At 38.7% G+C, this 16,480-nt stretch overlaps 1 protein-coding gene across 2 annotated transcripts in view; it reads left to right on the forward strand.

Moving 5' to 3' along the window:
- The window catches only part of DAW1 (dynein assembly factor with WD repeats 1), a 72,084-nt gene that overhangs the window by 27,883 nt on the left and 27,721 nt on the right, over positions 1–16,480 (forward strand). For both annotated transcript variants that reach the window (XM_002812941.5, XM_054549917.1), the window contains exons 7-10: positions 3,564–3,671; positions 5,429–5,535; positions 6,745–6,847; positions 7,647–7,761. In XM_002812941.5, coding sequence (XP_002812987.1) covers positions 3,564–3,671; positions 5,429–5,535; positions 6,745–6,847; positions 7,647–7,761 — 433 coding nt within the window. The remainder of the gene's footprint in view (positions 1–3,563; positions 3,672–5,428; positions 5,536–6,744; positions 6,848–7,646; positions 7,762–16,480) is intronic.

Consider the following 16,480-nt stretch of genomic DNA (forward strand, 5'->3'; position numbering starts at 1 on the left):
AGACTTTTGAGGGTCAAAGAGAGAAAAGGCTAAAGCAGGAAACAAAATATAACCACCTCTCCGGTAACTGTCAGTAGGGAAATATAGCTCAGTACTTTTTGAATTGAACAGAGACGTAAAAAGAATGTGCTAATAACTATTATTAGATGAAGAGGGGAAATTGATAACAAAGAGCAACAGGTCTTTTAACCTCAATATTCACTGGAAAAAAGATACCTGCTGTGAACCAGAAAGAGCAAACAAGAACATACAGGGGTGGAGGGAGGAAAAGCAAGCCACGGTGGCGACAGCTTTTGTGAATAGTTGGTGACAGCCAATCTGCCAGCAGTGTTCAAGTGCTAGCACCCACACCCACCCCTGGAACTTAGGAACAAGATACCTAGGACAGACTGTGGAATGCTTGGAAATATGTCTTGAGGATAAGGAAAGTACCTGGAGATGGGAAAGGGTCCTGTATCCTGCTTATTTATGTACACCTTAAAACAAGAACAAAAACAAGCTGCTTATTTTAGAAGTAAAATTTATTTACACTCATCCTAAAAATTCATGGTATATTCATCCATAAAGAACTCATGCTATGTTGAAGGTACTTTGCTAGTGACTGGGAATACTGCAGTGAAACATAACTGACCCTTTGACAGCACTTGCTGTTTGAGAGGCACTGTCCTAAGCCCCTTTACATAGACAAGTATTAGCTTAGTTGTGCCTCACAGCAACCCTAAGAGGAAGGTATTTCCCCATTTTACAGAGTAGGGTACTGAGGCATTGAAAGCTTAAGTAACTTGCCCAAAGTCAAAGAAAAACATAATGTGTGTCCTTAGAGTGTGACCATTTTTCCACACTCCTTTAGATTTTGGGGAATATTTTCTTTAGATATAATTCCTAGGGAGACATTCATCTTTTTCACAGTCAACAACATCCGTCCAATAAGTATTTATTAAATATTGACTATGTGTGGAGCCCTGGCCTACGTGCTTAGGGTACCTGAGAGAATCAGACACAATTCTTACAATTTAATAGAAGGAGTAAAAGCGTTAATGGATAAGTTGAAAAATGTGTTACAAGTGTCAGAAGTGGATGGGGATTTCAGTGTGGACACAGAGGGAGCAGTGTGGCCTCCTGAGCCAAGGAAAGGTGTTCGTTCAGGAAAGACTTCCCAGAGGGGTGGCATGTGCATTCCAGGCAGAGCGAGCAGCCCTGGAAAATGCTGAGAAGAGGTACGCAACAGTGATGTGTGCCTGAAACTCAGGTGGTTCTGTGTGATCAGAGCAGAACTTCCCGACCCTCCGTGTGGTGGCATGTGCGAATGTGGATTTGCAGCACACTGAAGGGAGCTGCCTGCTGTGCATGGCTAGAGGTGATGGGCAAGGATCCCTGCTGCTGCCCAGGTGCCTGTGTTAAAAGTGTCCATGCCTTGGCACACCTGTAGCCCATTCAAATTCAGATCACAGGGTGTGAGCAATTAAAGTAGGAGAGGCAGGCAAGAGCCATAGTACGCAGGAGGTCATATACTATGCTAAGGAACTGGATTTTATTTTGTAGGTAATGCCCCACTGTTGAGACTTTTTGGCTAGGAGATGGTATGATCAGCTGTGCTCTTTGGAAAGATTATTCCTGTGGCACTGTGAAAAAGAAATGGGAGGGTGATACAATCAGAGTTATCGGCCAGTTGGGGATCTTGCTGAAATCCAAGTGAAAAATGATGAAGGCCTGTAGTAAAGATAGATGAAGAGAATGTGAGTAGAACTTGGTTACTAAGTAGTTATGAGGCATAAAAGAAAAGGGGAACTCAGGATGGATTCCCTGATTTTGTGTTTGCATGATGGGCAGTGCCATTCACCAATTCTGTGCATAAAAGAGGAGGAGCAGGTTGGCATCGATACGACTTTTGTGTCTTAAATTGATATAAGCTGCCTGTGTGATAGCCAAACAGAGGCATCCATTTAGCAGTTGGCTCTTTGTGGCTGGAACTGAGCAGTGAGGTCTGGGAAAGGGACTTGGATGCATGAGTCACTGGCATCTGGGTGGCAGTAGAAACCAATGAGCAATTGAAATTGCCCAGAGGAAAAGGTAGAGTATGGAGAGGGACTGACAGAATCTTGGGAGGATGGAGAAGAGAGAACTTCCAATGATACAAAAAGAAAAAAGAAAAATAAGAAGAAAGAGAGGGAAACTAGAGAACAAAGGAGTCAGTGCTGCAGATGTCAGGGAGGTTAAGTAGGATGACCGACCAAACCTGGATTGAACATTTAGCCAGAGTGGTTTCAGAAGAGTTGAAGAGTGAGCAGAAGATGGACAAAAATAATGGTAGACTGTTTCCCAAGAAATTTGGTTGTAAAGGAGGAAGAAGAGTAGCTAAGAGGGATATATGAGATCAAGGGAGGATTTACTCATACATATTTACAGGCCACTGAAAAGGATTTAGTCCAGAGCGAAGGAAAAGCGAGTGGGTGCATCTCCCCTAGGTATGCAGGGAAGGGGGTCTTAGAATGGTGGAAGGACCCCTCTGCATCTGAGACTGAAGGGAAAGAAAGCAAGATCCAAGTGGGGAAGTTCCTACCTGACAGGAGAGTTTTCTCGGGGAAGTGGTAGGAGGCCAGATTGTCTGCTGAGGAGGGATGAGGATGGAAGTAGAGGCAGGAGTGGGGAATGGGAGAATGTATGGAGCGAGAGGCATCTTAAACAAAGTAGGGAACAGTGCTGAGGACTCTGTTGAGGACAGAGGCATGAAGGAGCAGTACCAGTAACTTTCTGTGCAGTTCTCTTAAGCTACCTTGGCTGGGTGATAAGGCAGGGAGGCAGGTGATTGGATAAAATCCTTGCCTGATAAAAGTTAATGTTAGGAGTTGGTACAGAAGGTGCATCAGATAGATAGGGACTAAGAGTGTCGAGGATACTGGCAGGAGTGATGCTTCCGGGGTGTCAGTTGAATGGGGAGGATGGACCAGGAGAAAAGGCAGATGTCTCAATGAGATGAAAGCTCTTCTGGGGGAGGGGAGTGGGAAGGGAAATTGTGACCCTGGATTGGTAAATTGGTGGTGAATCTTCTAGAGAAGATAATACTAACGTCCATGGTGTGGCCATGGGAGAGACTACTGAAGAGGCGTCCGGGGCATGGGTCTGGGGGAACTGGATGGATTGCCCACGTGAAGGCCACCTAGGACTTGGCATTGAGACTACGAGCCAGTAGTCTCTTGATGAGTGAGGGGCCGTGATTGGAAGGACTGTGGTGACAGCAGCAAGGAGAAGGAGAGCCATATAGCATGGATCTTAAAGGAGGTGGGCTTCACTTTTGTTCTTGTTCTTCTGTGGTCTGGAAGTGGCAAAGAGAGCTAGTACCCCTCCAAGCCTGAGCTGGGTGCTGTGGGAGAACAAGCAGCCTCTTTTCAAGAGGAGGACTCTGAAGGACTCAACCTGGGGATAGCAGGTCACACATACGTGGGGTTTTGGACAAAGAATTAGACTGAATCTGGTAAGGTAATTTCATCTGGAAGATTTTTTGTCTATAATTAACACTTTGAAACTCTATCTTCCTAAAATTTCTCCCATTTCATGTAATTTAGGTGTGTTTATCATTTAACCCTCAAAGCACGTTGGTGGCAACTGGAAGTATGGACACAACAGCCAAATTGTGGGACATTCAGAATGGCGAGGAAGTTTACACCTTAAGAGTATGTCAATAATTTTAATAAGCCTGTTATTTGTGTTCATTCTTATTTGTGTTTTTGTTACAAAATGAGCTCTAAGTTGGAGGTTGTTGAGTTGCTGGTTTTCAAATTTTAGTGGTGAAAGAGTGTTCCTACTGGTTTCCTGGCTATTCCAAAAGACTTAGGTGGAGGTGCTGGGGAAGTCCGAGGAGCTTTTTATTTGACTAACTTTAGTCTGCAAAACACATAAACTATATCTTAGAACCCATCACCATCTCTCTGGCTGAAAGGAAAGCAGGTGGAGGCTGGCACTTTTGGAAGAGGCAGAACTGGAGAACCATGCCAAGAGAATCCTTAAAGCAATGACTGTGAGCACACTCTCCTCTGCCTGCTGGTCTTTCAACCATCCTGTATCACGAAGTCTGAAATGACAGAGGGCAAGTGACCAGAGGGGAAAAGGCCCACAGAGTGAGTGCTGGTGGGGCGTGCTCTTGTGTGTCACCACCATGCGCCCAGCACCTCCCCGCCACCTGCCACTCTCCCTTTCCTCCCACCCTCCCCTCCTCCCACCCCAGCCCAAGTCACCGCAACAAAACTAGAGTGACCCTATGTTGTAATCAGCAGGAACAGCCGGATGGGAAATTCAGTTTCCTTGTCCTTTCAAAATTATAAATACATTCTTAAAAACATGATTTGTTTCCTCAGCTTTTTCTAAGAAAGTTAAAACATGGACTGAAAAAGAAAAAAAATCACCATTTTAAAATAACAGTAATGGCTTTTCTTTCTTAAATCTGATTATCTAGCATTATTAGTGTAAGTATACTCTTTCTGTTCTCAGTTCCTTTTTTTTTAAATCATTACTATCTCTTCTTTCAGGCAAATGTGCAGGGAAAGGCCCCCCATTAATGCCGCACTTTCAACTAAAATGACCCCTTTTACAGACGTGCCTAAGAGCACTCTATGGGAGGGGTCCTGTTTGGCACACCTGTCTGCGCCAGAGAGTGCATTTGTTTTGTGTACTTAGAGTTTGAATATTCAACTACATTTCATTTTGTCCTGGAAATCAATCAGAAAAATCAAGTTATAATTCAACTTTTCTAATTCTTTGTATTATTTAAAAATATACTTATGTTAATTTACTAAAATAATGAAGGAATCAAGGGATATATGTACTCCAACCAGGATCCCCTTATCACAGTTCGAGAATCTGCTGTGGAGAGTGGTTTCTTCTCATTGTCTTACAGTTTGATTCACTAACACTAGACGGTAACCAGCTGAAAGTCAGGCCAAAGGCGGGAATTTATCGATCGATTTCATGTCAAGTTATCCTAATAATTTCCTTTTTAAAAGTAATTAGTTTTATTTTATACACTATTTACTTTTGCACACCATGTGTTATTAGCCCATGGAGTCCCCTGCTCTGTAGTGTTTCCAAGGCAATGTAAAGGACGTCCTCTAGTTTCCCCAAATACAACCTCTTTCTTTTGTTTTTAATCAACATTATTAAGTTAAATGAACTAGCTGTGTGTAAGTCACCAATTTTTAGTAAACTCACAGAATTGTGCATCCATTACCAAAACCTAGTTTTCAAACCTTTCCATAACCCCAAAAAGAACCCTGCGCCCACGTGCAGACACTCCCCATCCTCACCCCAGCCAACCGCTGACTTCCTTTCCTAGAGCTCAGCCTTCTCCAGCATTTCCTTTTAGACTATGATATTGTACACTTGCAGAAATTGTTTTATCTGCAGGTATGCTTGACAGTATCTGCTCTTTTTCTAGGGACATTCTGCCGAAATCATCTCCTTGTCATTTAACACCTCAGGAGACAGAATCATCACGGGGTCTTTTGATCATACAGTTGTAGTGTGGGACGCTGATACTGGAAGGTAATTCTTAGTTCTTAAGAATTGTTTTAACCTGGATTGGGGGGTTCAGAAAACCCTCTGTTATTTTTTAGTTTAAGCTACTATCTTTTAACTCTGTTTTGGATTCCATAAAAATAGGACATATTGAAAATATAAATTAATTCATTCTTTAATGATATTTCTGATTCACAAAATATGTGCATTCTTTGAATTCTGAGCAAATAATGACAAACAGCAACATAAAAGGAGAATGTTAGCAATAGTCTGGTTATATAGCTATTATTTATTCCACGGATAATCAGATTTCAATGGCTTGTCATTATGTTAGGCATGAATATCATGTATAAATAAAAACTCTTAGTTAATTTCCCAAACCAATTTAGTCCAAGAACTTCAATTTCCTTCCTAATGATTTTTGGTCCTAGTTGCTAGGAAGTTAACTAAATTAGCATATTTGTGTTGGAAAAGTCTACTCTTGGATTTGTCTGTGATTTAATAGAGGGGCTAATTATCAGGGGTGCCAACCAAGATGTATGCAACAAGAAATGACAGAGGAAGAAGGACCTTTCAGTTACTTGATGTGTGATTTCTGAACAACCAGGGGTGCACTCATCCGGTGTAAGAATACTTCTTACCGGCTTTACTATTTGTTACCCATTTCTTTTTGAAATGTTGCCTTAAGTAGCATTATTTTGATAGTTTAAAATCTAAGTACATTTTTGTTGAAATGAAGTTATTTATTTATTTAGTTAGTTAGTTTTTGAGACGGAGTCTCACTCTGTCACCCAGGCTGGAGTGCAGTGGCGCGATCTCGGCTCACTGCAAGCTCCGCCTCCCGGGTTCACGCCATTCTCCTGCCTCAGCCTCCCAAGTAGCAGGGACTACAGGCGCCCGCCACCACGCCAGGCTAATTTTTTGTATTTTTAGTAGAGATGGGGTTTCACTGTGTTAGCCAGGATGGTGTCGATCTCCTGATCTCGTGGATCCACCCACCTCGGCCTCCCAGAGTGCTGGGGTTACAAGCGTGAGCCACCGCGCCCGGCTGAAATGAAATTATTAGTAGCTTGTTTTTGAGCAGTAGTAGAGCCATATTTGTTTTGTCATCAAATATATTATTTTGTAAAAACCAAAATTTAGATTAGCTTACACAGATGGGCTTGGCCTCATTATTCATGTGCATGTACTGAAGTAAGATATCTTTCACTAGTTTTAATTATTTTTGTGTTGTAGGAAGGTAAATATCTTAATTGGTCATTGTGCTGAGATTAGCAGTGCCTTATTCAATTGGGATTGCTCTCTAATATTAACTGGCTCTATGGACAAAACCTGCATGGTGAGCTAAATAAATAAATATCTTTGCTTTATATTGTGTCTATACTCTTTACTGTGTCAGATATCCATTGTAACATTAACAAATTTCAAAGGTGATAAAAATTAAGATATTAATTTACAACTAATAATTGGTAATTTTTAAAATTTCAAGTTTTGGATTTTCCAAATTTGAAGGAATTGTCATGTAGTAAAGCAATTTGAATTGCTTCAAGTATATTAAATATCTTATTTGAGAAGGCATTTTATTTTTATTTAATATCCCACTGTTCATTTATAGAACTTCAATTAGTAGAGTGACCCTCAAGGAGCCTCAAACACAGTGTTTCCTTGTCCCTAAGTTTCTATACTTAAAAAATGGTTACTAAGAGATTATACTATGGAATTATCATTTGTTTATGTAACAAATATAATCTTATAATGTACTTTCCATTTTCTGACATTGTAGTTTTATATCAAGCTCCTAATCATTTGACGTCCTTCCTATAAAAAGAGCACAACTCTTTACCAACCAGTAAAGCATACACGTTGAGATATTTTTTCTTTCTTCAGTGTAGTGGCAGATTCTAAATGTCTGACTTTGGTTTTCTCGTGACTAGAGTGTGCCTTGCTTGATGGTTGGCTGTGGTCTCTGGTCATGAATCAAAGTAAATCTAACTGAACATGCGAGAATTACACAAGTGATTTTTGCACAGTTATTTAACCAGCCATAAGCATGTCATGAAGACCACTGACCATCTTCACACTTTAGACAGAAAGTCATAGTCTTTTTTTGTTTTGTTTTTTGTTTCTTTTAATTGTAGCTGTGGGATGCTACAAATGGAAAATGTGTGGCAACCTTAACAGGCCATGATGATGAAATACTAGACAGCTGCTTTGATTACACCGGAAAGCTTATTGCAACTGCTTCAGCCGATGGTAGGTGATCTCTTCATTCTTTTAATTTTTGGAGAGATTTATGCTTTGCTTGATAACCATGCATAATTCTACACTATGGGTCATTTCTTTGATGACCAGCTATGATAAAAACCATGTCTCATCTCTATGGTGACCATGTATGGCACAATAGTGTGTCTGTATCATATAGCTGATAACAACGTGTAATGTTATACAATGTCTGTGTCACCTCCTAGATAACGAGGTATATGAGGTCTTTGCCATCTTCTTAATATCTGTATATGATGCTATATTCTGGGTCATCTCCCTTATTATTATTATTATTATTATTATTATTATTTTGAGATGGAGTCTCACTTTGTTGCCCGGGCTGGAGTGCAGTGGTGCGATCTCGGCTCAACGCAACCTCCGCCTCCCAGGCTCAAGCAATTTTCCTGCCTCAGCCTCCTGAGTAGCTGGGAATACAGGCATGCACCACCAAGCCTGGCTAATTTTTGTATTTTTAGTAGAGATGCGGTTTCTCCATGTTGGCCAGGCTGTTCTTGAACTCCTGACCTCAGGTAATCCACTTGCCTTGGCCTCCCAAAGTGCTGGGATTACAGGCGTGAGCCACTGCACCCAGCTTCCCTGATGATTACATATGTTACCCTACGTTGGCCTTGTCAACTTAATTGCCATCAATGGTGCTATAATCTCCTTTATAACCACATGTGCTGTTCCACTATGTCTACCGCATCTTTGTGATAAGCGTACATAATGCTATGCTATACACTGTCTCTTTGATTACCACTGTGATTCTACACTATGTGTCATCTTATTGATAACCATATATGGTGCTATCCTAGGTGTGCTTCAATCCTGTGACAGTCACATGCGACACTACACTATATCTGTCATCTCCCTGTTGCTCACATGTGACATGATATTGTGTCTGTCTTATCGCCTAAGGATCATGTTTATTTCTACACTGTATCTGCATCATCTTGTTGAAAGTTGCATATTATGCTACACTGTGTTTTCATCTACTCCTTTAAAACCACATTTGATGCTGGGCCATATCTGCATCATATTCTTGATAATCATATATGATGCAAAACCATGATCATCTTGCTGACAAATATGTATGATACTAACACTCTGTCCACATCATCTCATTGAAGCCACATGCAATGCTGTATGATGTTTTTATTATCTCAGTGACAACCATCTGTACTGGTGTACTATGCATGCATCACGTACTGGATAACATTTTATGATACTGAACAACAAGTCACTCCCATGACAACCATATATGATGTTATATTATGTGTCATCTCTTTGACAAACATATGTGATGATTCATTGTGTCTGCACTATTTCCCTGGCAAGTATTTATGATGCTACTCTATGTCTGCAGCATATTCCTGACAAACGTGTTAACACTATATAATTTCTACATTATCTCCCTGACAATTTCCTATTTTACACTAAACTATGTCTACACCATATCCTTGATAACCACATGGTACTATACTGTGTCTCCATCATCCTATGTCTCCTTGGCAAGCATATGTGATGCTATACTAAGTCTATGTCATATCATGACATCACATACCAGGCGTGATGCTATTCTACGAGGCATAGAATATGAAGTATGAACTATGTGTCATCTTCCTGAAGATACAGATGATGCTAAACTACATCGACACCGTCTACCTGATGACCACGTATGAAGCTACACCAAGTGTGTGTTATCTATCTGATGACCGTGTATGATGCCATATTGTATCTATGTCATGTATCTGACTACTATGTTTAATTTACACTGTGTTTTTTATCCTCTTTATAATAGTGTATGATACTATACTGTATCTTTATCCAATTATTTATAACCATGTATGATACTATTCCATGTCTTAGTATTTCTTAGAAATCCATGTATGATGCTATAGTATTTATACCTCATTGCCCTGGCCAACATGTCTGCAAGGTCCACTATATCACATCACCACCTTAGAAAGGTGGTGATATTATCTATCTATCTATCTATCTATCTATCTATCTATCTATCTATCTGTCTATCTCCTATTGGTTCTGTTTTATACTATATATAATTTTATGTATTTTTTATATTATATATTTGTACATTTTTATATATTATATATTTATATGTATTACACTATATATACTATATATAAATTCTGTTTATACTATATATAGTATATAACCAATAGTATATAAATACACACACATATATATAGTATATAACCAATATTATATAAGTATACACACACACATATTTATATATGAAGGCTGAGAAGTCTTGCCATACGCCATCTGCAAGCTGGAGAATCAGGAAAGTCAGTGGTATAATTCAGTGTAAGTCTGAAAACCTAAAAACTTGGGGGGACCAATGGTGTAACCCTTAGTCTGAGGCCAAAAACTTGAGAGAACTGAGGAGGGCACTGGTGTCAGTCTTGGAGTCTGGGGATCTGAGAACCAGGAGCTCTGATGACCGAGGGCCAGAGAAGATGGGTGTCCCAGCTCCAGAAGAGAGAATTTCATCCTTCCTCCACCTTTGGTTGTATCTGGGTCCTCAATGGATTGGATGATGCCTGCCCACATTGGTGAGGGTGCCTCTTTTTTCCTCAGTCTAACACCCTCACAGACACACCCAGAAACAATGTTTTACCAGCCACGTGGGTATCCCTTAACACAGTCAAGTTGACACATAAAATTAACCATCACAATGCCACACTGTGTCTGTGTATATGACACTATATGACACTATACTATATCTGCATCATCTCCCTGACAACCAAATACAATGTCGAGATGTTTCCGAGGTATCCTAAAACATGTGTTATGCCTACCTTATTCTTTGGTAGTCATATGTGAAGTTGTACTATGACAGTTTCCTTGATGATCATGTATGATACTATATAATATATGCATCATGGCCAGGTATGGTGGCTCATGCCTGTAATTTCAACACTTCGGGAGGCCAAGGTGGGAGGATTGCTTGAGGCCAGGAGTTTGAGACCAGCCTGGGCAACATAGAGAGACCCCATCTCTACAAAATATTAAAACAAAAATTAGCAGGTGTGGTGGCATGCACCTGTAGACCTAACTACTCAGTAAGCTGAGGAAAATAACTTGAGCCCAGGGGTTCAAGGTTACAGTGAACTATGATTATGCCACTACACTCCAGTCTAAGTGACAGGGTGAGACCCTGTCTCCTTGATGAATATATTCGTTGTTGAACACACACACACACCCCCCTCATATTCTAGACAGCGATATGTGGTGTTACATTATTTGAAATGTATTGGACAATGATGTGTGATGTTATATTATTACTATATCACCCCTTTAACAACCCCATAAGATGCTATATGTTACTTTGTACTATTTCAGCATCATATTCATAATAACCATTTATTACACTAGGCTACAACTAATCTCCAGGACCTACAAATGTGATACTACATTATGTCCATGCCATTTGGAAAACAGGGTATGATGATACAATATTTTTGCGTCACTTCCCTGACTACTATTTATGATGCTGCAATATATCTGCTTCATTTTCATGATAAACACCTGTGGCATTATAACATATCTGTGTCAAATCCATGGTATCTTCATATGACACAAAATTATATGTCATCACCCAGATACTTTTTTTTCTGCATCCAATCATCCATGAGACCCTGATGTCTTGTATGACACTATGCTATGTGTCGTCTCCCTGATAACGTATAACACTGCCCTATATCTGCATTATCTCTCTGACAAGCTAAGTAAGCTTATACTATTTTTTGAGCCATATCCTTGACAATTGTATATGAAGCTATACTATGTCTCATCATTTTTTGACAATGGATGAAACTATACTATGCTTGCATATATTTAAGAATCATGTATAGTTATATATATGTATACACATATATATGTGTATATATACATACATAATATGTGTATATATACATATATTTTATATATATGTGTGTATATATAAACATATATACATATATACATGTTTATATATACACATGTATATATATAAAATTATACATGATTATAAATATTATATATATATTACATTCTGAGATATTGGGAATTAGGACTTCAACATATGAATTTTAAAAGGACACAATTCAGCATATAATAGCACATATGACATACTGTGTGTGCTGCTTCTGCCTGAAGACTGCATATTATTTTATGTTTTTATCATCTTCTTGAAACCACTTATATTACACTGCGACTTCATCATGCCGTGTACAAAGGGCTGTGCTATACCTTATGGGCGACATGGCCTAGTTATTTAAGGATGATGCTACAATATGTTTACTTTGTCTCCCTGATGATCATTTTATTTGTAAGAACATGTTTTCATCCTCTCCTTGGCAACAACTTATAATTTCTCCACTATGTCTGTGTCATTGCCTTGATAACCACAGGTACTCTTACTGTATCATCTTTCTGACTACCACATATGATGCTGTATAACGCATGTGTTATATCCCTGATATCCACATGTGATGCTATCTTATCTCTTACCTCTCTTTAGGACCTTTATGAGATTACACTATGTATACGTCATCTCCCTGATGGCCACAAATGGCAGCTACATTACATATGTGCCATCTCTCTGACACATATGCCCCTATACTGTCGGTTTCATCTTTCTCATGACCATATATCCTGCTTCACTATGTGTAGATCCTTTCATGACAACAATTTTTGGCTCTGTGCTGTGTCTGTGTGTCTATACTGTGCTACACTATGCTCTACTCTTCTATGCCATACCATGCCATGCTATACTGACTTATGTGTGTACATTGTCTTTTTTGGAACCAAGTATAATGTTACATTCTGCCTCGTCTCCATGGTCAACATGTGTGATGTTATGCTATATCTATGTCACCTTCTTTCTCTTTTTCTTTTTTTCTTTGAGATGGAGTCTCGCTCTGTCGCCCAGGCCGGAGTGCAGTGGCACGATCTTGGCTCACTGCAACCTCTGCCTCCCAGGTTCAAGCGATTCTCCTGCCTCAGCCGCCCGAGTTATGTCACGTTCTTGGTAATCATGTTTGATGTTATCTGGTGTGTTCATCTCTTTGATCACTGGATGTGATGCTAAACTATACCTGTATCATCTGCTGTCAACAATATGTTATGCTACATGCTGTGTTCCTTATCTTCTTGATGATCATATATAATTCTGCACTGTCTAGTATGTCTGTTTCATATCACTGGAGGTCTGGACATTGCTACACTTTGTCTTCGTCATCTCAGTGATGACCGCCTATTGTGCTTCATTTGTATTCTTCATTTCCTTGAAAACAAAAATGTTTTCCTATGTCTGTGTCACCTTTTTGAAAACCATACATAAGCTATACTGCTGTCATCCCCTACCTGTTAATCATGTAGGATGGTATACTCTGGGTTATCTCCTTGATGATCATATAAAAAGCTGCCATGTGTCTGCAATGATAAACATGATAATTGTGGATTGTGCTCTCATATGTTTGCATCTATATGTCTTAGACAACTATGTATGCTACAATATCACTCCAAATCTCCTTGGCAACCATATATGGTGCCACATTTTGGGTTCTATCACTGATGATCATGTTTGATGCCCCATCTCTGACAGCTATATGTTGTACAATATTATCACTGCTTATAGCATCATAAATGCTACAAAGAAGTTTGTAACATTTGGCAAGCATGTATATTGCTAAACTATTTCTCTGTCATCTCCTTTACAATCGCAGTCATGTATAAGTCTGTACTATATCTGAATCATCTCCTAGATAACAAAGTGACATGCAATTTTAGGATTCATCTTTCAGAACCACACATGAGAAGATCATCTTCTTGATGATGATTTGTGACACTATCCTTTGTTTGGGTCTTGATATCACCACATATTGTGTTAAAACATGACCACATAATATCTTTCATATCCACATGTGATGTTATATTATGTGTACTTCATTTCCTTAATAACTATAGATGATGTACTAAGTTATCGCCTTTATAATCATGTGTTATATCTCCCTATTTCTGAGTCATCACCTTGATAACCACATGCGACATTATACTGTGTGTTTCATCATGTTGAAAATCACGGATAATGCTTTTCTCCTTGATAACCACATATTATGCCTGATATTTATATGGACCAGCTCCTTTGTGACATTTATGATGCCATAATATAGGTTACTTCCATGAGGAAAACCCACAGTGCTACATTCATGTATGTCATCTCCTTGATATTCATGTATAATGCTATCCTGTGTGCCATTTTAAAATTCCCATATGTGATGGTACTCTACATGCACATCATCCCACTGATAACCATGTGATACTATACGTGTGTCATCTCCTTGGCACTATGTATGGTTCTAAAATCAATCTTTGTAGAATCCTTGTACACCACATATAACCCTGCACTATGCATATGTCATGCTCTTTATGGTCACTAAGATGCGACAGAGTCTCTGTCATCTCCCTGATCATCATGTATGACATTAAAACATGTCTACACCTTCTGCCAGAAGACAGTCATCCTATGTATCTATCTATCTGTCTGCCTATCTACATCTATCTATCTATCTATCTATCTATCTATCTATCTATCTATCTGTCATCATCATCATCTATCTATCTAATCTATTGAGAGAGTCATATATCTGTATCTCTCTCTCTCTTTCTCTACATTAGGTCTACTCTTGTTCCTAAAGGCCTTTATAATGCAACAATATTTCTGTGGCATTTCTTTGATAAACACATAGGACCTCACATCACATCTGTGTCTACCTCATTTGTTTGATAACCATGAGTGATGCTGTACTATGTCTGCACCACCTCCTTGATAAACAAATATGGTGCTATAATATGTCTTCATCATCTATGATCCTGTACTGAGGATTATCTTATATTTTAGGTCATTTCTCTGATCATAAGGTATGATGCTACAATATGTCTGCATCTTAAACTTGATAACCGTGGCTGGTGCTATAATACTATAAGCACCATCTCCTTGATAACCACCTATGATGCTATACTATGTATACCAAATCTCCTTTACAACCATTGATGATCTATGCCATTTGTCACCACTTTGATTACTACTTATGATTCTACGCTGAGCCATCATACTGATATCCATATATGATGCCACTCTGTGTCATCTCTTTGAAAACCATGTATGATGCTACACTCTGTGCACCTTATATCCAAGAAGATTACATATGATGTTACACTAGATTATGTCATCTCCCTTATGCCCACATTTGGCATTGTGTTGTCTGCCTCATCTCACTGATGATCACTTATGAGGATACATGATGTCTACTTCATTGTCTGCATTAACATGTATTGTGCTGATTGTGCTGTGTCTTATCAGAGTCATCACCTTGAAAATCACCTATGATGCTACATGTTTTCATCACCATCTTGAAATTTATGTTGCATTCAATATGATATCTGTCTTAGATAATGTTGCACTAATATATGTCATCCCTTTGCCAATCAGATGATATGTTTACGTTATTGATAATCATATATATTTCTAGGCTATAGGCCACCATAACGACTACATATCATGCTATACTATGTCTGTATCATCTTTTAACATACTACATATGTTGTTACATTATGACTTTTTCACCTCCTTGAGAGCCATGTATGATACTGCTGTACTATGGCTAAACTCCCTGATGATAGTGATGCTACATAATGTCTGCATCATACCCTTGAGAAAAATATATGGTGCCACACTCTGTCTGCATCATAATTTTATTACGGTATAGTATGGTGTTATGGTATAGTATTACTGCAGCACACTTTGATAAATATATGATGCTCTGCTTTTATTCATGTTGTGTAGTGATGTAAACTATATCTGTATCCTTTACTTGATGATGATATATGATGCTATACTATGATTTTATTATTTCCACAGTATTCTCAAATGACAATCTATTATGGGTCATCTTTTTGATGATAATGTATGGTGTTACTCTATGTATGTGTCATCAACTTAAGTACCATGTATATGCTATTCTATATTTGCCTCTTTTTCTTGATATGCATAAAGTATGCTATTTTATGGGTCAGTTTCCTGATGAGCATGTTTGATGCTTGAAGATGTCTGCATTATCTCTTTGAACACCAAGTGGGATTAATACTGTAACTGTGTCTTTTCTGCAATGACCCTGTGTGATGCTAAACTATTTCTGTGACACCTCCTTGACAATAACCTCTGATAATCATCTCCTTGAGAATGATGTGTGATGCTGTAACATACCCTGTCTGTAGTAACTCCTATGATACTAGACTCTATTTGGGTCTTCTTAATAACACTGAATATATGTACTATGTTTCATCTCACTACTCCTGGTTATTATGCTACAATATAATTGTCTCTGTCAACCATATGTGATGCTATCTTATGTGTCATATCCTTAATAGCCATATATAATGCTACACTGTATCTACTTCCTCTTCTTGCTAACCACATGCAATGTTATACTATTGTCTATATCATGTCCTTGAAAATTCCTTATGATATTGTGCTGTAGTTCATCTCATTTAGGACAATTTAGAATGCTACAATGTTTGTGCCATCACCTTGAAAGTTACATGTGATTATACATTATTTCTGCATATTTTCACGATAGCTATTTTATCAGTCACATATTTCTAATAAACATCTGTGATATTTAAATCTTTGTGATTTCCCTGA

Source organism: Pongo abelii, chromosome 11 (assembly GCF_028885655.2).
Source record: "Pongo abelii isolate AG06213 chromosome 11, NHGRI_mPonAbe1-v2.0_pri, whole genome shotgun sequence".
NCBI lineage: Eukaryota > Metazoa > Chordata > Mammalia > Primates > Hominidae > Pongo > Pongo abelii.